Source organism: Thunnus thynnus, chromosome 21 (genome assembly GCF_963924715.1).
Source record: "Thunnus thynnus chromosome 21, fThuThy2.1, whole genome shotgun sequence".
Taxonomy (NCBI): Eukaryota; Metazoa; Chordata; class Actinopteri; order Scombriformes; family Scombridae; genus Thunnus; species Thunnus thynnus.
Window position 1 is genome coordinate 19507228 of NC_089537.1, and position 21923 is coordinate 19529150.

Here is a 21923-nt window from a genome sequence, read left to right on the forward strand (position 1 = left end):
GTCAGCAAAGAGTCTTTTGTTTTTCCCTCAGCTGCATGAGTATTAGAGGTTGGTGTAAGCACATGTAGAGGAATTGAAGTCTTTGATATCATATCTTGCAACCTTACACCTAACACTGATGACAAACTGCCTCTGAATCAAGAGCAGACACACACAGAAGGAAAAGCTGGGTACGGCAATTTAATCACAGCAATTACTGGCAGAAATGTCAGGGATCAAACGCACATATGAGGTCTTGACCAGGCTGCTCATTTAACATGCATGAGCAAGTTGGATCTGTGTCTGCACCTTTGAGGGAAGACGAGCAAGTCACTGACTACTACTAAAAAGGAGAGCAAACAGAAAAGGGGTATTTTCTTCATGTTTGTGGAATTGGAGGCAGAATTGCATAAAATCATTTCAGACTTTGCCTGAGTATTTATAAGAAAGCTTAAACCACCTGTTGTGGTCAAACCCAAGTGTGGAGATATGTGATATATTACTGAGTTCCTCATTAAAAGCAGCTATTTTAGAAAATCTAACTAGATCAGACCTTTTAATGTATTTCATCTTCTTAAAAGATTAAAATAAAATAAAATTTCCTCTGTCATTACTTAATTACACTGCTTTCAATACTACTAGTGCTCTATTTTGTTTGTCCACATAAGACTGACTAGTTTTTGTAGGTATGTGGCTGATCTTGTAGTATACCTGTTCTTGGCCATGCTCACCATATTTTCATTGAATATTTCATTGAACAGATAATAGAACAAGACTGCAGTTAAAACATGGATTCAACTAATTCATTTATGCATGTTCTGGCCCACAGATATATTTAATATTTCAGTGCATCACTACAATGTATTCCAGCAGTCAAATCCAATCTCAAATTAAATCTCAAGCAGGAACAGCTGTTGTGAATACAGTTAACAGCATAAACAAATTTAAATCATTAAGAAAACCTTTGCTTATTCATGCAATAGCACCTTGTGCTTGTAACATGATTGTTTTCTTGTATGATAATATGATTGTGAATTCATTTTTCTCATTCTCAGGGGCTTCCTGGACCTCCTGGTGAGAAAGGAGAGAACGGTGATGTCGGCCCCATGGTAAGAGATACATCTTGTAAGATACATCTTCTTGTAAGTTGTCTTACAATTGTTAAATAGACTTAAACAACACTGTATCTTTTTTCTGCAGGGCCCTCCCGGTCCCCCTGGTCCCAGAGGTCCTCAAGGTCCTAGTGGAGCTGATGTATGTATGGCTAATTGATGACAATGTATTTATATAAAAAAACCATATCACCTGTATAGATTAAAAAGGATCTGTTCCATGTAAGACTGTGACATAATGTAAATAACTACATCCTAAGTGGTTTTACTTGACCTACTGTATCTTACACTGCAAAGCCTCAATATCATCAAGTGTCCTCTTCCAAGGTGATGGATGATGACTCATCTTTTTCTTTATTTCCTGCTGCAGGGTCCACAAGGTCCTCCAGGCGGAGTGGGCCCCGTGGGATCTGTGGGAGAGAAGGTAAGCGTCAGAACATGGCACCCAAGGGTGTTCTGCCTGCCTAGCATGGTGGGCACTGAGACTGTGAAGTATTGCTGGCCCACCCCTTCCAGCCCACTCTAGACCACCCAGCTGCCTCTCTTTGTTACCACCTGCAGTCTGTTCATTTCATATGCCCAGTCTCTTTTTTTCTGAATTAGTGCTTTGACACTATTAATGTCTATTTTACAACGCTTCCAACAAGATTCGTCCATTTTACTGCCATTTGGCAGACGGCTGAACTATAAATACTTAATGCTGTACCACGGCTGTTAAAATGACTCTGGAATATGAAACATGAGGGGCCACCAACACTTTAGGAGGGCACTTGGAGTACAGTAACTTTTAACACCTTTGATAATCAACTACAATTATGGACTCTAATGTTCCTACAATGCAGAGAAGTTAAAAGGCTGGCTTTTTTTGACATTAAGTTGACACATTAGCCATCCTCTATATTTTCTTTAACCTCTTAAACTCCACAAAGATGACAGCATCCTTGGCCGACATTACTGTCTTTCAGAGACTTTAGCGGGCTCAGCTTTAAAGATTTAGAATGAAAATACTGGTATCACATGAAACTAGATGACCTTAGGCATCCACTGGCACCAACCATGTCATGCTAGCTTGTCGGGAAGAGGGCTAAATAACACTCCAAAGTTAGGCAAAATTTTGGGGAGGGAAAAACTGGCATGGCCATTTTCAAAAGGATGCCTTGACCTCTCACCTCAAGATATCTGAATGAAAATGGGTTCTATGGGGACCCATGAGTCTCCCCATTACAGACATGCCCACTTTATGCTAATCCCATGCAGTTTTGTGCAAAATCCATGCAGTTTTTTGCATGCAGTATACATATGTTATTTTCGCCTATTCTACATATGATGTATTTGAATATTTCTGCATACTGGGGTCCCTAAACGGTCTTGGAATTGCATGAATTGGGTATGACTAGAAAGCTGAGACTCTTGTGGATTCAATGAATCCAATTGTATTCATGTGTGATGATGTTAATCCCCACAGTAGCCATTTCATTGTAGTGAGACCATTTTTTGAAACTTGACCTCACTGTATGAAATGACCTATTGTGGCCTCTAGGATAATCACAGTCTCATGAAAGTTTACATCTACAAACTACAGATCTAGGGCATTCAGAGGATGTATGGCTTTCCTAGGTATATGGACAATAAGGAGGTTTCTGAGCAATTTCCAGAACAGAAGTGCTCACCATCCAATCGCTGAAAAATGCAATTCTTACCGTAATCTCCAAATGTCAAAAGTTTTTGATATCAAATGATAGCATGGATTTTTCTATGGTGTTCCTCAATGTCTTAATGTGATATTTTGGAGAGATTTTTGACCATTTTTATCAATTCTCAAGTGATCAAAAATGGTTCAATTTTGCACCAAATCTGTGATTGGGGGGAGTGGAAGATGTTAAGCAGTTAGGGTATTCTTTAAATAATTCAAGAAATGTTTTAATTTTACAATGTTTTATTTTTTTTATCCATTGCAGAAAGAAATAAATAAAAAAAAGTTCCATTCGTCATTCTGACAGACATGTATTCAAGTTTGCTGCTGTCATTAAGAGTTAGTATGCAGGAGGTGTTTTGTTAAAGTAGGTGTGACTTTTTTCAAATGCTGTGTCTGAATTTGGACTCCATGTATGAGGGAGAATGTTTATCTGTCCGGACACTGACATTTGTCTAACCACAGGGTGAACAAGGTGAAGCTGGAAACCCAGGACCACCTGGAGAGCCTGGAACTGGGGTAAGTAAGTCTGTCAAGCTAAATATATGTTGCAGTCATGTTTTGTGTTTGTATGTCTTTATGTACTGTATGTATGTGTGTGCATGCCTATGTATGTTTGGACATACAGCACATCTTGCAGATAAACATGCATTTCATGTGTTACATTTTCAGTCTTTAACATCACACCCAGCCTTAGTATGAATATTTGTATGGCTTTACTTTTACAATGTAACTTAGCTGTACTTAATTTACTTTAATATACACACCACTAAGGTTGGTAGAATTCATTTTTGCTGCAGCATGGTAGGTAACAGTGTCAGCAGCATCAGCAACACATATTTGTAAGTTATCCACAGTAAAACAGTTGCTTTAATAGATACAAAATCCAAACTAATGGGAACAGTTTTTCCTACAGTGTGACACTGTGTATTCATTGCAGTGAAAATAATTGCTCCTCACATTGAGGCTGGTAGTTCATCTCAGCATGGTTCTTCTGCTTTGCACCACATGTCCACATGGCCTGCCAAATTGAGTCTCTTCCCTGACTCTTAAGACATAATTACCAGGAGGATATGCCTGCTGTTTCTGTTCTAAAGAACAATGATTGCAGCCACTATGAAGCAAGTTGGCTTCAAAACAACAGTAACACACTTTGATGAGTGCAGCTTTTAGCTGTGATTTGTCCTGTTTCAGTAGCTACGGTGGGGCAGTAGTGAGGGACTTTTTGTAGATGCTCTCCAATACCATTTATTTAGGTTTTCATAGAATTAGTGTTTGTTGTATTGAATGTCATTTTAAAAGATTTTTGAAAGATTGTATGTTAACTTACTATAACCATATGCTTGCCTGTGTTATTGGCAAACAGAGATTTATGACGATTTATTTAGCTTTTTTTTTACTTTTACCAAACACCCATCATTGATGGCTCTATTAGCTCTAGAGCATCATTTATCATTATTAAGGTACAGCAGCAGATTGAAAAGATGGCCTGTCTCCAGTGGGAGTGGCAGAGGAGTGTGATTACAAGCATTCATAATGTCTCCTGCTAGTTCCCCATCAACTGCTGGTATCATTGACATTTCCAAAGTCAGTGTGCTGCTTAAGGCCCCATCATAAGCACAGTTCAAGCCAATGCCTTTCAGCTGTCTTTTAAATAGAAGTGTTACATTTAGTATCAATGACAATGTGAGAATAATAACTTAAAATTACTACAATATAACATCGTTATACAATAGTTTCTACAACAAAAAGAAATGGCATTGAGAAAAATTGAATTGAATAGAATTTAGTCACTACAACGTTCTTGCACTGCTGAAGCAAGGTGGCTCTGATCATAAACCCTGACTGTGAAAAAAACAAAAATTTTGAACAATGTTGATTACTTTATTAACATTTCTGTCCTGAGACCTTCATCATGTGAAACTCATACAGACAAACAGTTTATAGATAAACAGTACCATATACTGTATATGTATATTTATCCCAGAAAAAAACACCAATCAAGTTTAATTTAATGTAAATTTTATTTAACTGCATTTGTTAAGGGACCATTTACAATTTCAACACAACTGTTACAACTTGTATTATATTAGAGTCTTCTAAAAGCTCATTTGTATCTTCAGTCCCTTGACAGGCCATTTGAAAACAGGCACTGACACTGTACATTAAACAAACAGACAAACATACAAAGCATTACACTACATGATTAATATATAATGTATTATAAAAACACTGTCAAGAAGTGGATGTTAACACATTTTAAAAAGAGCTTTGGTGTGTTGTACAAACATGAAGTAAAATGCAGAAACAATAATAACAATGTTGCATTTAGCCAAATGTGGAAATTTAGAGCTATAGATGAAACTTCAGCTCTCTTATGTCATCTGGTGAAGAGTTGCACTGAACAATGGCATCAACAGAAGAAGCTGACTGCCTAAATGTGGTGCAGCAAAAGGGGACGTACAGTATAATTTCTTATTCAAATCATAATCAGATTTCCCTTGAAATCATATTTTGGCGAATATGCTGGATTCTTTCACGGCACAAAGGAAAAGTGCTTTGTCATATAAAATAGGAAGAGTGCACCATTATATCAGCACAAATGCAATGAAGCGGGGGGTTTCAAAGTTCCTGGCAATGACAGATGGTGAAGAGGAATAAAGGCAGATATGAAAACCATGTTCAACATATTTATTCTCATTAGGGAGCATAGTGTTTCTTAAAAACATTTTAATTTTAAATTAGTGTGACACTGGTGAGGCCAAGATTACCAACCATCTCCCCATGGTCTTAAGTGTAATTCTTCAGAAATAGTGCAGTGATATACTGTATGTACATTGATGTTTAAGATGCTACACATTGAACATTTTAGATCGAGTTGTCCCTTTGTATCAGGACTGTAGAGGCACAGGAGCTCAGAGAGTTGAAAAACACATGTAGGCATTTCAGTATCATTTCACATCAGCAGTGTTGACCACTCAGAGTTGTTGTCCTCTGTTACGCACACTGAGATTAGCTTTGGATTCAATTTCTCTCAGTGGACTCTGACTGCACGTCAGTTTTTATCCCCTGTTCAGTTCAGTACAGACTCTTAAAAAAAAAGCTGCCACCTGTGGTTCTGATGTAATGAATGCCCTCCACCACCCCTTCCACTATAGGGACCTAAAGGCGAGAGAGGAGAAAAAGGAGAGGCTGGCCCCCCTGGTGCTGCTGGACCTGCTGGTGCCAAAGGACCCCCCGGAGATGATGGTCCAAAGGGCAACCCTGTAAGTCCGCCAAATGCTCTCAAAATCTGTAAAGAGTGTTTTCCGGCACTCAGTCACACAGGCTCAAATGTACTGCTTAAAAGGAAATATCTCCTACCAGCCTTGAGGCAGGCAATTGCATCCTAGAACATATTCAAGAGCTAAAAAGCCTTTTTATTGAGGGAGATTATATATTTTATGTCCGCATGGTAATGGAATGCAGTGAGGCCTTTTCTCATGGATTTGCAAAATCATCATCATTAAGTCCATCAAATTGCCTTCAATGGCCATAACCAGATACACCAGGACTAAATCACTGTCTAAATTACTTACCATGTCCTTAATACCTGTATCCAGGGAAATCGTGTCTCAGCAGCAACGCCTCGGGTTCTTTTGCTGCACTGATGCATCTTATTTGTCTCTCTTAAAGGGTCCCGTCGGTTTTCCTGGAGACCCTGGTCCACCTGGAGAGCCAGGTGTTGCTGTAAGTATGAAATCTAAAGCAATATTAACCTTTTATAGGCCCATGTAGACCATATACTGCAGGTTTTAGTATTGTGAATCATAATGTAAACAGTGTGATAGTTATAATATATGATAGATTTAGAAGATATAGTCTAACCTGCACATCTTTCTTGTACAGGGCACGGATGGAGAGGCAGGAGAGAAGGGAGAGGATGGTGAGGCTGGTCAACCGGTAAGTTGTTGTCATTTCACAGTATACAGAGCAAACACATGTCTGCATAAGCATATACTTTATCATATTGTGTATATGGTAGGGGCTCTTTGCAAGCACATAATATAATCTCATTATTTTGACAATCAGCTACATTGTCACTGCGCATGAATGAGTATGAATATCGCTTGTTTATGTCATTATGTTGTTACATTATAGTAGTCCACCACAAGTTTGCCTGCAGTGAAAGTTGTAATTATATCTAGTGAGTAAATAATTTACACTGCAGCATTTTAATTCATGATATTTACTTCATACTCTTGGGTGTAGGGTAAATGGACTTATCTGCTTTGCACATTCTGTAGATTCATTAAGTGTGATTAGAAATAAAAGCCAAACAGTAATGTGCTGGCCCTGTGTAAAGCGCAACAAATCACAGCTCTTATTAACATTTATGAATGCAAATAAGCCTTTATCATTGCCAAAGAAAAACAAAGAAAATCTGATATTTATGCTTTGTAAAGTAATATATTTGAGTTTTTGATTATGAATACTGATTGTGCGCTTCAATGCTACAGTGAAAAATAGTGTTTAGTGTGTGGAGAGAGAATAGTGTATACAGTATAATTGTTCAGTGTTAGAGAGAGTCAGTGACTTAGAGAGGAAAATATATGTCTCCCTCTGTTATTCATATTTATACATAACTGTGTACACCTATAAAACAGCTGAACAACTCTGCTTTCACTTCTCAGTACTGTGAAATACTATTTACCAGTGCAAATGATAAAAATTGGTCTGATAGCTTGCAATTAACTCAGAGATAATTGGATGAAAGTGTCTCAGGGAGCAGAGTATCATTTCAGTCAGTGCAGAGCTTCATCCAACTTTAGGTTTTGGCTCAACTCTTCTGGACTATCCTGGGGTTGAATATTCCCTAAATGTCAATATGCTCTCTGTGTTAATGTCCTTTTGGCAGACATAACGAGAGATTTAGTGAAGCATGCTGTGCTCTCATCAAAATTCATATTTTATTATATCTATTAAATTTTTTTTTTGTCTTTGTCTTTTAATTGCATCTTGCATTTCTGTTTTCCTGCTTGTTTTCAGGGACCACCAGGTCCATCAGGAGAAGCTGGTCCACCTGGCCCACCTGGCAAGAGGGTGAGTTCAAGGCTATTAAGACTAATTTTATTCCATTTTTATTTGTGTGTATGCATCATTGATGTGCTTTGGGTACTAATCCAAGATAGACCAGATTGATGATCCCGATTAGCGGCATTTCATTATTACAAGAGTGAGTTGTTTTGATATGAAATCTCTTACTGACCAAAGATTTTGTTAGTGTTAAATTTATGACTCAACAAGCCCATGTCAAATTTCTTAGCCATGTTTTAAAATGGATGAAGGGAGTGTATATCTGTTGGCATTGTACACTAGCTCCTTAGCCAACCGGTATCCCTCCTCGCTGCAATAATTCCTCCTCAACAACTCAATCTCGACAGTAAAGCAGGAGAGATTCATTTTCATTAAAAGTAGAGTGGGGGAAACAAAGTGGGAGATTTAAGGGGTCAAAGCGTTGCGCTGTCTGCGAAGAAAAGCCGCCTCAAAGCCTGTTGAGAAATGAACGTCAGGATGTGAAAATCATGAATCAATTCTTTTTTTTCCTAGCAAGAAATTGAAAAGGCTTACCAAAAAATAGCTTGAAAAAAGGAGCCCTGGGTTCTAAACTCCTTGTGGCAGTGGGAAGAAAGTGAGAGAGATATAGCAAGTCTGACACATTATTGATCCATGGCTGCCTGACTGACAGCTGGAGCAAAACAAAGGCATAACACGGACATGGTAAAGTCGTTAAGAGGTTATGAGAGGAGAGGGGTGGGATGTAGGATTGCCCACCTCCAAACCCTCCCCTCAAAAAGCAATAACTTTAATTTAATTGGTGTTTATGGTATTTTTGGGGCATTATCATTGAAGGGGATTTTGGTCAGGCATTATAAGAGGAACTAGGTCTTTACTATACTACTGAACACTTCTCAAAGTCTGAGTTACGATAGAATACAAAGATTTTACCACATTAAAAGTTAATATTCCCATGATGTTCATTCTCACTCCATCCAGTTAGTGGATCCCCTTCATGAACTCCACAGTAGGAAGCTGAGATATCTGAGTGAAATATCAGAGCCAGTAAGCTGCTTTTTGAATGCACACAACCAAGATGGAACATTAACATATTTCCAATATGACATGAAGCTTTAAGTCCACATGAAAATCAGCAGCTATTCTCCTGAATTTTGAAAGAAAAGTCACAATTTCAAGTGACTGACTGCATTTCAAAGAAAGACTCTGTGACTCAGTCCAATGGGGACAAAAACATGTCATGCATTTTTAAACCAGGGTTGATTGCTTTTCTAATATGCCCAATGAAATTTACATTCTGAGTATTTAGCATGGTATCAGCATATGCTGCACCTAAATGGCCTAGGGATTATGGTAAGGAAAAGGGCTATTTTATCACACACGGGTCTTTAATCGCTTGGGAGGGGAAAAAAGGACCTAAAATGATCCCTGCTACTTCCCAACAGGTTGCTCCTTTGAATACATAATTTCACAGCTAGAGTTGTTTAGGATCTGCTGGCCCTTGTTGTGTCCTCTCAGCATTTTGCATGTAGAAATGTGCAATAATCCTTAAAGCTCTCTCCAGCTCAGCCTCTGATTCTGAATAAGTCAATTTAGCATTGCACCAAATTTAATATCATTGGATTTACTATTGTCTTGATACTGAAAATTAATTCAGCTTTGCTTCTTGATAAAAGTAATGTGGAATTGCTCATTAACCTCATCTGGTTTTAATTCTTTTTATCTGGGTTCAGGTCACTCCTTAATTTTTTTATCCTTTTATCCATTCTCAGTGATGGTTAGCAATTTTGTTCGATTAAGAAGAGTAATAAACTGTGTCTCATACACCTGATGCTGCAGAGCCAACAAAAAGATTTTCTGGCAACCTTGAAAAAGAGAACACACCTACACATTGACTCTGGTCACTGTATATCGTGCTACAATCGCAATGGCTCTTTGTGCTGATCAAGAGCCTGCCTCTTCACCACCAGTGAGAGGTACACATCAGGAGAAGATGAAAGCTCCAAGACAGGAGGCGAGCTCACATTATAGGCTCTCAGTCAATAGCACTCAGGCTGCAGTCGGCCAGATCAGAGTGAAATTTGGATGGAGAGCGGTTTTGAAGAGGGACGACTGGAGGTGGAGTTGAAAGAAATTATTGTGGGGCTGAGAGATCCTGACCAGAAAGAAAAGATGACCTGCCAATCCCTGGCATGACTGAAGAAGGATGTGTGTGTTCTCTCTCTGTACACTCTGCATGATCGTATATCTTTGTGGCCAAACAAAGGCATGTCCAAGTCACTCAAATAGATCCTGACACAACTGAAGTAGTGCACATTCAAGGGCATTTTATTATCACTCTTGTTCAAAGACAGCACCCACCAAGTATTTATCAGGCAAGACAATTGTTCAATATGAAATCTAATAGAAGTAAACTGAAATGCCAAGAGGCTGGAGAGACGACCTGACAAAATCTACGGTGATGACTATCATTCATTGCTTAAGACCAAAGCATTTATACAGCAAACATTGTGAATTGTACATCATTTTCATAGAAGTAAATCAAAAATACAAACAAAGAAAAAAATGTTATTTTTGCTTAATTATGTCTCTGAAACGGTCAATGATGATCAGTCACTTGTCTGTACAGTCTGGATGTACAGTTTGAGTGTGTGTTGATGTTGTGTTGAAATGCTAAAGCACTGTCCTGTCATCCTCCTCAGGGACCTCCGGGGGCCGCTGGTGCAGAGGGCAGGCAAGGAGAGAAAGGCGCTAAGGTAACAAAATCAATGCACCCTTTGCACAGTAGAGCCATCTCAGCAAGTCCCTTGGCTGTCCTCCCCCCCTCACCGTGCCCACATTGTTCCCCGTCTTGAATTAAAAGCACAGAAAAGCAGATGTAATTTAATTTCCACTGTAGATTAGATGGAAATTTATGGACGCAGTCTATTTGAGTAAAACTAAGTTTCACTTGTTTCTTGCATTGTTCTGTGGCTTAATTTCAAGACCGACAAAAGGAGTCAACGCTTTTTATGTCTAGCCCTCAGGTATTCAGAGTTATCATGCTTTTCTTTTTAGTGTGAATCAGAGCTCACTGAAATTGCTCTGAGTCTGCATTTTTACATCAATCTCCAGGTTTCATCAGTGTGTATCTATACATATTGCATACTGTGTATCAACCAGATTGACTACAAAAAGATACCTCACTTCTCATTTATTCCAATGGCTACATAGGTATAGATGTAAAACTCAATTTTCCGGTATGCTTTTGCAATGTCATATGTTAATAGCATTATGAACTCTTTATATAATAAAGCATTTTTTTCTATATTCCACAGTTAATGAAACACGTTACATGCTCTATCATTGTTTTTAAAATGAAACATCTGCCTTGAATTTGTGCTTTCTTGAAAGAAAGAAAGAAAGAATTACAGCTGTCTCTTACATACCTCCCCACATTTGAGGATCCCAATAATACACAGTGGTTGTATTAAATTCAGTAAAGTAGCTCTGGCTGCTTTGCAGTAAGTCCCTCCTCTATAAATAGCTTGCAGCCCAAACTTGATATCTTATTTTCATGTACTCTGTCTAGTCACTGTGCATGTTGATGTATTTTAGATAACAGTTGGTCAGTATTCTGCTGTGGCACTCTCTGATCTTTGGGCTATACTAGTTTTCACATGGACTTCAAATGAAAACAGCAGGATGCAGCAACATCCATTGTTGTGCCTGTTCTGACCCTTGAGGAACAGAAGCACTTTGGCTCATTTGTTAACTCAGACTCATGTTTACGTGTCCCCATTTGCCCAATCTACACCCTGCATACTGTTTCAGCATAATTTAAAGCTAAAAGCAGCCCACACCTGAATTCTGATTTAAAAAATACTCTGAGATGCCAAGAGGCTCTCATAGAAAACCTGACAACCCGATATCAAGTGTTATTTATGTGCTGCAGTCGTTTTGCATGCTGTTATAATTTGCAGTGTTATATATATTATATGAAATACCGATTCAGTTTAAGTTGATTTTGTTAATTTTGTTTATTCAACTGTTTGATGTTTTGATCAAAGACATTCTGAATTTCAAGGTAGTAACATCTCACACATTTTCCCCAATCACTATATCTTTTCCTGCCATCATGGGAGGAAAACACAATACTTCTTTGACAGTCATTTGATTCTCCTCAAAATATAATTGAAATATCAGCAGCTTTGATCCAAAAATGTTAGTTTTATACATCAGGTGAACCCTACGTTTAGTTAAATCATCTTATTATCATTATTACAATAACTTTGAATCCCTGGATATTGTTATACTGTTCAGCCTGAGTCACAACTCCTGTTTATCCTCTAGGGTGAGGCCGGTGCTGAGGGTCCAGCAGGTAAAACAGGACCAGTTGGGCCCCAGGGACCTTCAGGAAAGCCTGGTCCAGAGGGTCTACGTGGAATCCCCGGCCCTGTCGTAAGTCTGAGTTACAACAATGATCTTTCCCGCTTATACTGTATATACAGTAAATTCAGCTCCACTCTCAAGAAGACAGACATACACCCAGCGTGTACACATAAAAAAGTACTGCTAAGGCATGATGATAGACTTCATGGAATAATCAATACTCCCATTTGGCTTATACTTTAGTTTCGCTTGTTTATTCCAACACACTTTTTTTCCCTGTTTGGGCTATTAATCATCGTGCTGAGCACAGAAAATCAATGGCAGGCTGGAGAAAATACAGCATGCTATAATGCTCACTACAATTGAACGGCTTTTCACAGGGTGAACAAGGACTGCCCGGCTCCCCAGGACAAGATGGTCCACCTGGTCCCATGGTTAGTATGCTTAATATCCCCCTCTCTCTCACTCAGTGTTTATCTATCTAGCAAGAGTTTGATTTGTTTGGAAGGTAGAAGTTGGCAGGAAGCTTCCCCTTGCTTCCAGTCTAAATAGGCTAAATTTGACATACAGAGGTGAATATGCTATTAAATGTCTTATCTGTCTCTGGATTTGTGAATTTCCCAAAAAGCTACACTGCCCCCATAAGTAGTAATTGTAATACCTTGACGGTTTTCATCTGTTCTGCACTCTTTTCTCTGCTTTTCTCTCGATAATTGATGTTTTTTTCCTGCCTCTTCTTTTGTTCCCTCTCATCTTGACACAGTCCCTTTCATGTGGCTTTGTACTTATTGCCTCATTCTCTAGTTCAAGTTTTTGGTCTTGCTAGTCTCATACTGTCCTGTCTCTGTTTTTTTCTTTTCTCTGTGAAATTGATTTTTAACTTTTGTTCTTGTTATTTAGGGCCCTCCTGGTCTTCCTGGTCTGAAAGGTGACCCTGGGTCTAAGGGTGAAAAGGTGAGTGTTGCCCTTTTTCCTGTGTCTGACTGCACGCTGGTTTCATTTCCCAGGTCCCAAACAGGCTGGAAGATTAAGCTCAAAACAGTGAAAGGAACCTAAGGACAGTGATCTTGGTTCAGACTTCGAGGCTACCCACACCTTGCACACAGCTTTCAAGACTTTGAAACTGTTTAAAAGAAACACATTTTTCAGAATTAGAAAAGCTGCATTAATACCAATGTAGGCCTGTGTTAACATTTTGGAAACAAATTAGTTTTTGCCTTCGTCACTGTAAGAGAAAAACTCTTAACAGGATTGAATATGCAGCTGAATGTGATGTATCACTCTAATCTGCCTAATCTCGCTCTTTTCTTCTCTGCCACCGTCAAATTTGCTGGTGAAATATAACTGCAAAGGATATTCAGACAGCACACATTACTCTATCTAAATTGCCTCCCACACACTGACATGATGGTTTGAGAGAGAGCAGTTTAAAAGCACACAATAGAGGCACTGTGTTTTTGTACGTTGTCAAATCACTGGGCCTGGTTAAAGCTCACCTATTTCAAAGTCATCGTCCGTGTGTTGTGAATTGGTTTTGGTCACGTTCGCATTTACAGAAAAGTTTTTTGTGTCTGTTGCAGGAGAGACATTTCAATTACAATGCCTGAAGATTTGTATTGTAATGAAACTTCACCCATCACAGCCTCCCATGTGCTTTTCATTTTGTTGAAATAAACAGTCATAGTCATAACAGTAGTTTTAAAGCTTGAGTGTCTGAATTGCTCTAATATTTTAATGTCCTTTGTGTGTGTGTGTGTGTGTGCATTTGTTTTCATCCTTCAGGGTCACCCAGGTTTGATTGGTCTGATTGGACCCCCTGGAGAACAAGGAGAGAAGGGAGACCGAGGTTTGCCCGGGCCCCAAGGTTCTCCTGGTAGCAAGGGCGATGGTGTAAGTGATTGATGACTCCATTCCCATGCTGGTCCTCTGGTCATTGGCCCTCCACCTCTTGCCATTTTTTAGCCCATTTGCCCTTCCACACTTACCGCAGTCACTTGCTTGCCGAGCCCTGCAATGCAATTCACATCTCCTCACTCACCATAGTGAGCAAACATTCTGTTGGTTCTGTCTTTTAACAGATAGGATCACTCTTTCAATTTAGTCAAAAGATGTAAAAACCTTAGTAAGTAAACATCTTTATTAACATGACTATGAGGCATTGTGTTTAAACTTTTAAGTTATTTTTTCTCCCTTCACTGTTTTTTGGGGTACCTTGGTCTGAATATATACAACTTCATTTTTTCAGCTATGTTAGCAGGTAACCATTTCTCTTCAGTTTCTCTTTGTTCTCTAATAAGCATCCTGAACACTGTGAACTTAACTTCTGCAGATTTTCTTTTTACCATAAAACCTCCTAGTGTCATTTTGGTCTGTGCATCTGATTCCTATTGTGATAATATAAAACCCTGCATTGTGGAAAACACGATGATAATAAGACTTTTTTTTTTCTCAACGACTGAGCCCTCCATGTATAGTTAGAAACAGACAGCACTGAAAAGAGGTTGAAACTCAGTCTCGAGAAAGGACTGATGGCACCCTTCATCCATTTTTAAATAAACATTGCAGAATGACTGAATATGCTATTCTGTCCTGCTGTGGCCTTCAGCCTGCCCTGGCTGAGTGATTTAAGTTGATGGGTTGGATTAAGTATCTGGAGATTAACCCTAATGAAATCATAATGTCCACTTTTGTCAGAGCACAAGGGCTTCAAAAAAGTTTTCTCTCAGTTTACCATTTCTATTTCAGGGCCTGAAAATAGGCCCCATATTGTTTGGCTTCATTTCCTGCCAAAATTGAGCTGTAAGATTGTGAATGACTGTGTTAAAGAAACGTCACCCCTCAAGTGCAGTATTTGGCCTTCTCTTCATAGCTAAAGTAGAGTCTTCGTCTCTATCTCGGTTAATAAAAAAAATAAATCCATAATTCCATGTGAAAGGCGACTACCATTATGCATCTGTTGAGCTCGTCTTGCGTCATCACATTCTGGCTTTTTCTGCACATCGATTCTCTCATTATACAAGTCTCACAATGATACTTTCATCTCCAATGTTTCTTTAATATATGGCTGACTCCTGCTTTCATCTCATCTTATCACAGGGTATCAATGGAGCTTCTGGTCCTCTCGGTCCCCCAGGTCCCCCTGGTCTGCCTGTAAGGCTTTTTACTGATTCAATCATTCATTTAGATTCTACACTGCAGGTAGAATGACTTTGCTAAATTGCTGTGCTTATGTCTTGTCTCATCCAGGGTCCTCAAGGTCCCAAGGGTTCCAAGGGTTCATCTGTGAGTACATCCATGTTTTAAGGGCATATTGTCACTGTGATAATAATTTCTGCAAAGTGTGTATGTTAGATGCAGTTTGGATAGCATGTTTCTATTCATGCTTCTCCCAGGGTCCCGCTGGTCCAAAAGGAGACACTGGTGCAGTTGGTCCTCCTGGTCCTCCTGTGAGTATTTAAGACCACTACTTTTGTCTGTTTTTAAACTAAGACCAAGTTAAAATTGTCAAAGTATCACTGTATACGTTGTGTAGCATCTCTAAGGGCAGTCTTCTAGTGTGAAATCTAAAACATTGCTTCCTACTATAGGGCTCACCAGGTGAGGTTATCCAGCCTCTTCCCATCCGGTCACCCAAGAAGACCAAGCGCTCCAGTGACATGCAGTCAGACGCAGCTGGTATCATGGACTACGGCGAGGGTATGGAGGACATCTTCGGCTCACTCAACAACCTCAAACAGGACATTGAACGTATGAAATACCCCATGGGCACACAAAACAACCCTGCCAGAACATGCAAAGATCTGCAGCTCTGCCACCCAGAGTTCCCTGATGGTAAGTTAAAAGTGAAGAGATTTTTGTTTAAAAACACTTCCCTCTTATCAGTGTAAATCACAGGTTTCAGGCTCCATAACACTGTGTAATTGAGACACCAGAATTGCTCCCTATTTTCTCAAATCTTGTTATTAGTTCTGGACACCATTTCTCTGGACAAACTGAAACTCAAGTGAAAAAAACAAACTTTCTTGGACTTGTCAGTGTTAAAGCTGGGGTGTGGGACTTTTGTCTCCCCCTTCTGGAAGTGAGAGTAATTACAAAAACACTGTTGACACAGGCTGACGTCATAAGCTCCACCGTAGCCTACTCCATCACTACTGTTGCTGCTGTATAACGGTGGATAAATTGTCACACAACGGCTGTGAAATCAGAAATTGATCCATTCAGTCCGATAACATTTGAAAAGTCAAGAGACCTACACACAATTAGATTATTTTTATCCCCATTCAAGTTAGCAGAGAGCTAACTGGAGGCTAACCGCTCAGCCAGCGGAAGTCTCTCATGCACATGCTCTGTGCAGTGTGTCCAGCCGGCACGGGAAAGTCACCACTGACACCAGATTAAAAACTCAAGTATACTGTGAAATACAGAGAGATTTAACTGGCGGTGATAGGATTAATCAGCATTGTGTGAACTTGTTTGGCAAGGGCTTGAATGTTACAGACATTCATTTCTATGTAAAAGTTCTGCATTGCAGGTTTAAAGCTTTTGCTTTTCTTGTTCCTTTAGTGTCCTTTAGTCTGGCCATTTAGGTAAATATGAGCCTTCTGTTTAATTGAATAATTCTACATGACTTCTGGGCCCTCAGTCCCCTCAGTACCATTAAGGGTCATCAACATGCCAAGTGAGCGGTAAGGCTGGTAAAAACAAAGTTATCATAGACAGCAGTGTGGACTGGTTTAGGTTTATTGTTTTATTTCTGTTGAGGAAAACATTTCAACTGAATTGTTACACATGAATTATACTTTGCTTCAGGCATAGTAATAAAATTTCATCCAGCAGTGTATAAGCCATGAAAATGAGCACTAAGTTACCTTTAAGCACAACTTCATATAGGATCAAGGAATTCAGCACACTTAATTTTGAAATGGAGCTTTAAGCCATTTTCTGTGGACATCAGTAGAACAGGATGTTTGAGTGTGCTTGGTTCTCCTCAGGCGAATACTGGATTGATCCAAACCAAGGCTGCTCGGGGGATTCCTTCAAAGTCTACTGTAACTTCACCGCCGGGGGCGAAACCTGCATCTACCCAGATAAGAAGTCCAACGGAGTAAGTGACTTTGGAATTTTACCCACGAGATTCCTAACCGCCTGTTTCTAATCATCGTTTCTCCTTGAATATTAAGTCATCATGTTAAACTGACACATCAGCAGACAGCACAGCACTTGGCGGATGTTGTCAGAAGAAGTTGTTTGATTTGCTTCAGGGCTAAGCTGGTACAGATTTGATATTCACTTTTCTGCAAACAACACAAACACCTCCAAAAGGCAAATACTATAGAATGATCTGACTCTATGAAGTTTGTGAAAACAATATTTCAAAGATATTAAAATAACAAACAGGGTTATCTTCTGCTCCTAGAAGATAAATGATGCTACCCATGAGGCTGTGCTTTATACAACAGTTTGTTTTTTTTTCCATGTTTACTGATTCATAACCAAAAATAAAGCCCATGATAATGTCTACAATAATATGCTCTATCTGGTTTGGTTTTCCACAGGTAAGAATATCTTCATGGCCCAAAGAAGTCCCTGGGTCATGGTTCAGTGAATTTAAGCGTGGTAAAATAGTAAGTCTTCTCTTTTCTTCTTTCATCCTCCTTCTCTAACTCACTGCACAAACCAGAAACTCCTTCACTCCGTGCTGTACTAAAAGGATTGCTTCATCTCTCCTATTTTTCCTGCATTCTTTCCTGCAATCTACGTGCAGTGACTCTGCAAAACGGCAAGCTGCTGCTAATAGACTCAAATAGCAGCACCACCCATGAAATTGTGAGGCAGTGACCCAAAGTTGCTTCCCATAAAGAAATCCCAAACTACCTAATGGTTTGAGTGTGTTCATATTTTAGGCAAAGTCAGAACAGAGACTATTTCAAAGAGCAAGAGATTTTTTTTATCATGAACAAGATTGACTTTTAGTTAAAATAATCTATGTCCTTTTGAACTAGAAGCTCATTTTTCTTAATGGTGGTAACATTACAATTCTTACACAGTTCCTTATAAAAAACAGTGCATCAATAAAACATTACAGAGGATTCAAAGAGAATACCTCAGTGTTCCAGTAGTCCTCACTCTGCCCTTGAACAGTTAAAAATCTCTCAGTAAACATCAGCTACTATTTCTTGTAGTCAAATGAAAGAAACAAGTTTGTCCTGCTCCATCAAACTGGTGTCATGCTGATATATTTCCACAGAGACTAGACTTTAAAAGACTGAGTGTGACAGAGCGCTGTACGGCTTTGTAGTATCAAAAGTACATTACATTTCCTGTCACTGAACTGAGAGCTCTTTAATACACATGTTCAGACAAGGTTCACACAGAGTTAATGTCCCAGTCAGGGTCTCGTGTGTTCTGTAGCTGGGCTGCAGCTGACAATTACTTTCACTATCAGTTAATCTGCCAATTATTCCCTTGATTAATAGATTAATTGTTTGTCTAATAATGTTAGAAAATAGTTTTTTAAAAAAGCAAATTATAATTTCCCAGAGTCCAAGGTGACATATTCAAAGCTCTTGTTTTGTCTGACAAACAGTCCAGAACCCAAAGATATTCAGTTTACTGTTAAGTATGACAGAGGAAGCTAATAACAGAGAATTTGGGGCACTTTTTTAAATGACTGAAATAAATATTGATTATCAAATCAAATTATTTATTTATTATCAAATTAAGTCTTCTAGCGGCCATATTTCAATTTCTCAGCAGTTCATTTGGATGGAAGTACTGCGGATCCTTCAGTAATGTTATAAGTAGTAGAGACAAAGTGTTGATGTGCAACTACACACTATCTTTGTAAAAGCTGTTGTGTGAATCAGTACACAGCGATTGCTACGCTCAGTTGGAAACGCTCTCTCCAATTTTTGCTGGTATTTTTACATCAGCCAGGGGAAACACAGTCCTTCAACCATTTTTTATAGTTAGATCGATCCTTACCTAACCTACATCAGTGTTTTATGGGCCAGTAATACTCTTCATATCTTAGAGAATTTTACATAACACAGAAGGAATTTGTTAGATTAGTTGCCTCTTCTCATAGAAATAAACTATCAGCACCTTTTTTTTAACATTTTAACAGCATTCAGAATTAATAAACTACAGACTTCATCTTTTTTTAATTCTAGTTCAATTCTCTCTGCTGGCACTCAAGAGTTTTTAGAATTTCTTTCAAACTAATTTAGTTATTGACCTATACATTTACCAGTATCTTTATCTTGTATTAGGTTCTAGTAATGCAGCTGAGATACAGAGAAGCTGGCTAAACGATTGTACAAGTACTTATGAAGCCCAACATTTATCATCTTTGTCTATTTATAAAAACATGTTGAACAAGTTCTGGTTATTTCCCAGTGTTGGCTATTTAATTTTCTTGTATTTCTATGTTTATGTTTTATAACCAAATAACTGAATCCAACTGTTAAGTGAAAATACATATTTATGTTCTTACATGTTGACTTCTCCCCCCCACAGCTTTCCTATGTTGATGCAGAAGGAAACTCAATAAACATGGTACAGATGACCTTCCTCAGACTACTGACAGCCTCAGCCAGGCAAAACTTCACCTACAGCTGCCACCAGTCCGTGGCATGGCATGACGCCACCAGCGACAGCTACGACAAGGCGCTGCGCTTCCTGGGTGCCAACGATGAGGAGATGTCCTATGACAATAACCCCTACATCAAGGCCCTCTCAGACGGATGCGCGGTAAGCCCCGTCCATAGATACCGTGTGTCCGAGTGAGCAGCAGCAAGTGTCCAGACTGACTGTGTGTTAATAAAAGTAATGAGAGAGATTCAAAAGACAAATTGTAATATGTGCGATCTGCTCTTCTGCCTGTCATGTTTCATTTTTTGGATGAGTTAGCCTGGCTAGCTGGTGCTTGAGAAAAAAACTAATTAAGAGGTTATTATTCAAAAAAAATCAAGCATGATTTTTGACACATTTACTCCTGGTGGTCTTTGAAATAAAAGTTGAAAAACTGTCAAGCTTTTGATGGTTGTAATCGGTTTCTCATCCATTTGGCAGTTGCTGAACTGAACTATTACACCTAAAATGAAATCCAACTGGCATGTTAACAGGAGCTGTGGAGAGCTATGATTGTAGCTGATGACAGCTGCTGACAGCCCAAGTCTTACTTTTTTCAATAGCTCAGGTCTAAAAGAAATGAATTGACTGACCTGATAATCAGCTTGCTCACGGTGGGAACACACAGTAAAATGTGTTGTGGAAATGAAAACATTAAAAAATATGTTCATTTTTCTGGATGTGCTTCTCTAATCTGCTCCAATGTGTTTCTGTGTCTGTGTGTCTCTCTCTCTGCAGATGAGGAAGGGCTATGGAAAGACTGTGATGGAGATTAATACTCCCAAAATTGATCAGGTTCCAATCATCGATGTCATGTTGACTGACTTTGGGGACCCTAACCAGAAATTTGGGTTTGAAGTTGGGCCCGTCTGCTTCCTTGGCTAAATAAAAAAGAAAAAAGAAAAAAAAGGACTTGATGGGGCCAGCAAAGAAAGTCAAGTTGAGACGTTTTGGGTACCACCAAACCCCATTTCTAGCCCCCCACCCTTTTCTATGCCACATGCAAGTTTTGAATAAGAGATGGTGTAGCAAACATGTCTTTCCATGTATGTACGTGTAACCCAGGAAAATACTTGTTGCCCTTGTAGGGCTCGAACCACATGACTTAACCACGTCACGGAGCAAAGGTGAAGGACATTTGAAAGCGTGGCAGAGGAGGGTGAATCGGAGGTAACCAAGAGAGGGGGTCAGGCGACATAGGGGACACAGACCTCCTCTCTGGATTCTCCAGGTGCTGTATGAAAACGACTACAAATGGTGCTTGTTCAAAACACACAAAAAAGTATAAAGAGGTGCTAAGAAAAGAAGGTGTATTTTGATAATTATAAAAACTGTAATTATTATTTTGTACAATACTGTTATTTCTGAATCCACTTTCAAAACTTGCATGTGTATCAGATTCTGCTTCTGGCTCTTTAATTTCAACGTTGGTTCAAAGATATACAGTGTAAGTTAAAGACATCATTAAATCAAATAAATTTATAATTTTGGTATTTTTTGTTTGTTCAACACATACTGTGTACTTGTCATGAAGCAAATAAAGTGAGCATTCAAACAATTCTCTATTGCTAAATTAGACTGTATGCCCTTTGTATATATTGACAGTCCAAAGCTTGAGGTTATTTGCTGTTTTGCCCTTCTGACCGTAGGTGAAACAACTGGAAGTATCACACCAACACGTATACGGCAACATCTCCCACTAATGTTGTGATCCTGTGCTAGTAGGAAGCAATCATGGCATTCATTTTTCTTTTATTTAATTCTATTTGTTGTTTTTTTTTCAGTTTTGTTTTCTGACAGGCTTTTATTTTGGTTGTATACCTCAAACTTTCTTGATAACCTTTTAAGATGCAAGGATGTTATGCCCTGTATATACCTTGGTTAAGCAATTAAGTTTATATATTTTGGGTGGGGATTTTTTTAAAGAGAGAAATACATAACTGCTAGACATCCACTGTTCAAATCCTTCTGTGAATGCAATGAGAAGCCCTTTAGGTGACCCATTTTTGTAACTAAAATGAGAAAATGGTTTAATGTGCTTTTTATAGTTCATTTAAATATTAAAACTGGATTTTAAACAA

At 38.9% G+C, this 21923-nt stretch overlaps 1 protein-coding gene across 11 annotated transcripts in view; it reads left to right on the forward strand.

Annotated features, from left to right (window-relative positions):
* The window catches only part of col11a1a (collagen, type XI, alpha 1a), a 104625-nt gene extending 82702 nt beyond the window's left edge, over positions 1-21923 (forward strand). For all 11 annotated transcript variants that reach the window (XM_067577995.1, XM_067577991.1, XM_067577988.1 and 8 more), the window contains 21 exons: positions 1035-1088; positions 1180-1233; positions 1462-1515; positions 3250-3303; positions 5943-6050; positions 6460-6513; positions 6673-6726; positions 7813-7866; positions 10542-10595; positions 12172-12279; positions 12591-12644; positions 13111-13164; positions 13993-14100; positions 15307-15360; positions 15457-15492; positions 15603-15656; positions 15798-16041; positions 17202-17314; positions 17766-17834; positions 19729-19962; positions 20581-21923. In XM_067577995.1, the coding sequence (XP_067434096.1) occupies positions 1035-1088; positions 1180-1233; positions 1462-1515; positions 3250-3303; positions 5943-6050; positions 6460-6513; positions 6673-6726; positions 7813-7866; positions 10542-10595; positions 12172-12279; positions 12591-12644; positions 13111-13164; positions 13993-14100; positions 15307-15360; positions 15457-15492; positions 15603-15656; positions 15798-16041; positions 17202-17314; positions 17766-17834; positions 19729-19962; positions 20581-20727 (1815 nt within the window). In that variant the 3' untranslated portion in view covers positions 20728-21923. The remainder of the gene's footprint in view (positions 1-1034; positions 1089-1179; positions 1234-1461; positions 1516-3249; positions 3304-5942; positions 6051-6459; positions 6514-6672; positions 6727-7812; positions 7867-10541; positions 10596-12171; positions 12280-12590; positions 12645-13110; positions 13165-13992; positions 14101-15306; positions 15361-15456; positions 15493-15602; positions 15657-15797; positions 16042-17201; positions 17315-17765; positions 17835-19728; positions 19963-20580) is intronic.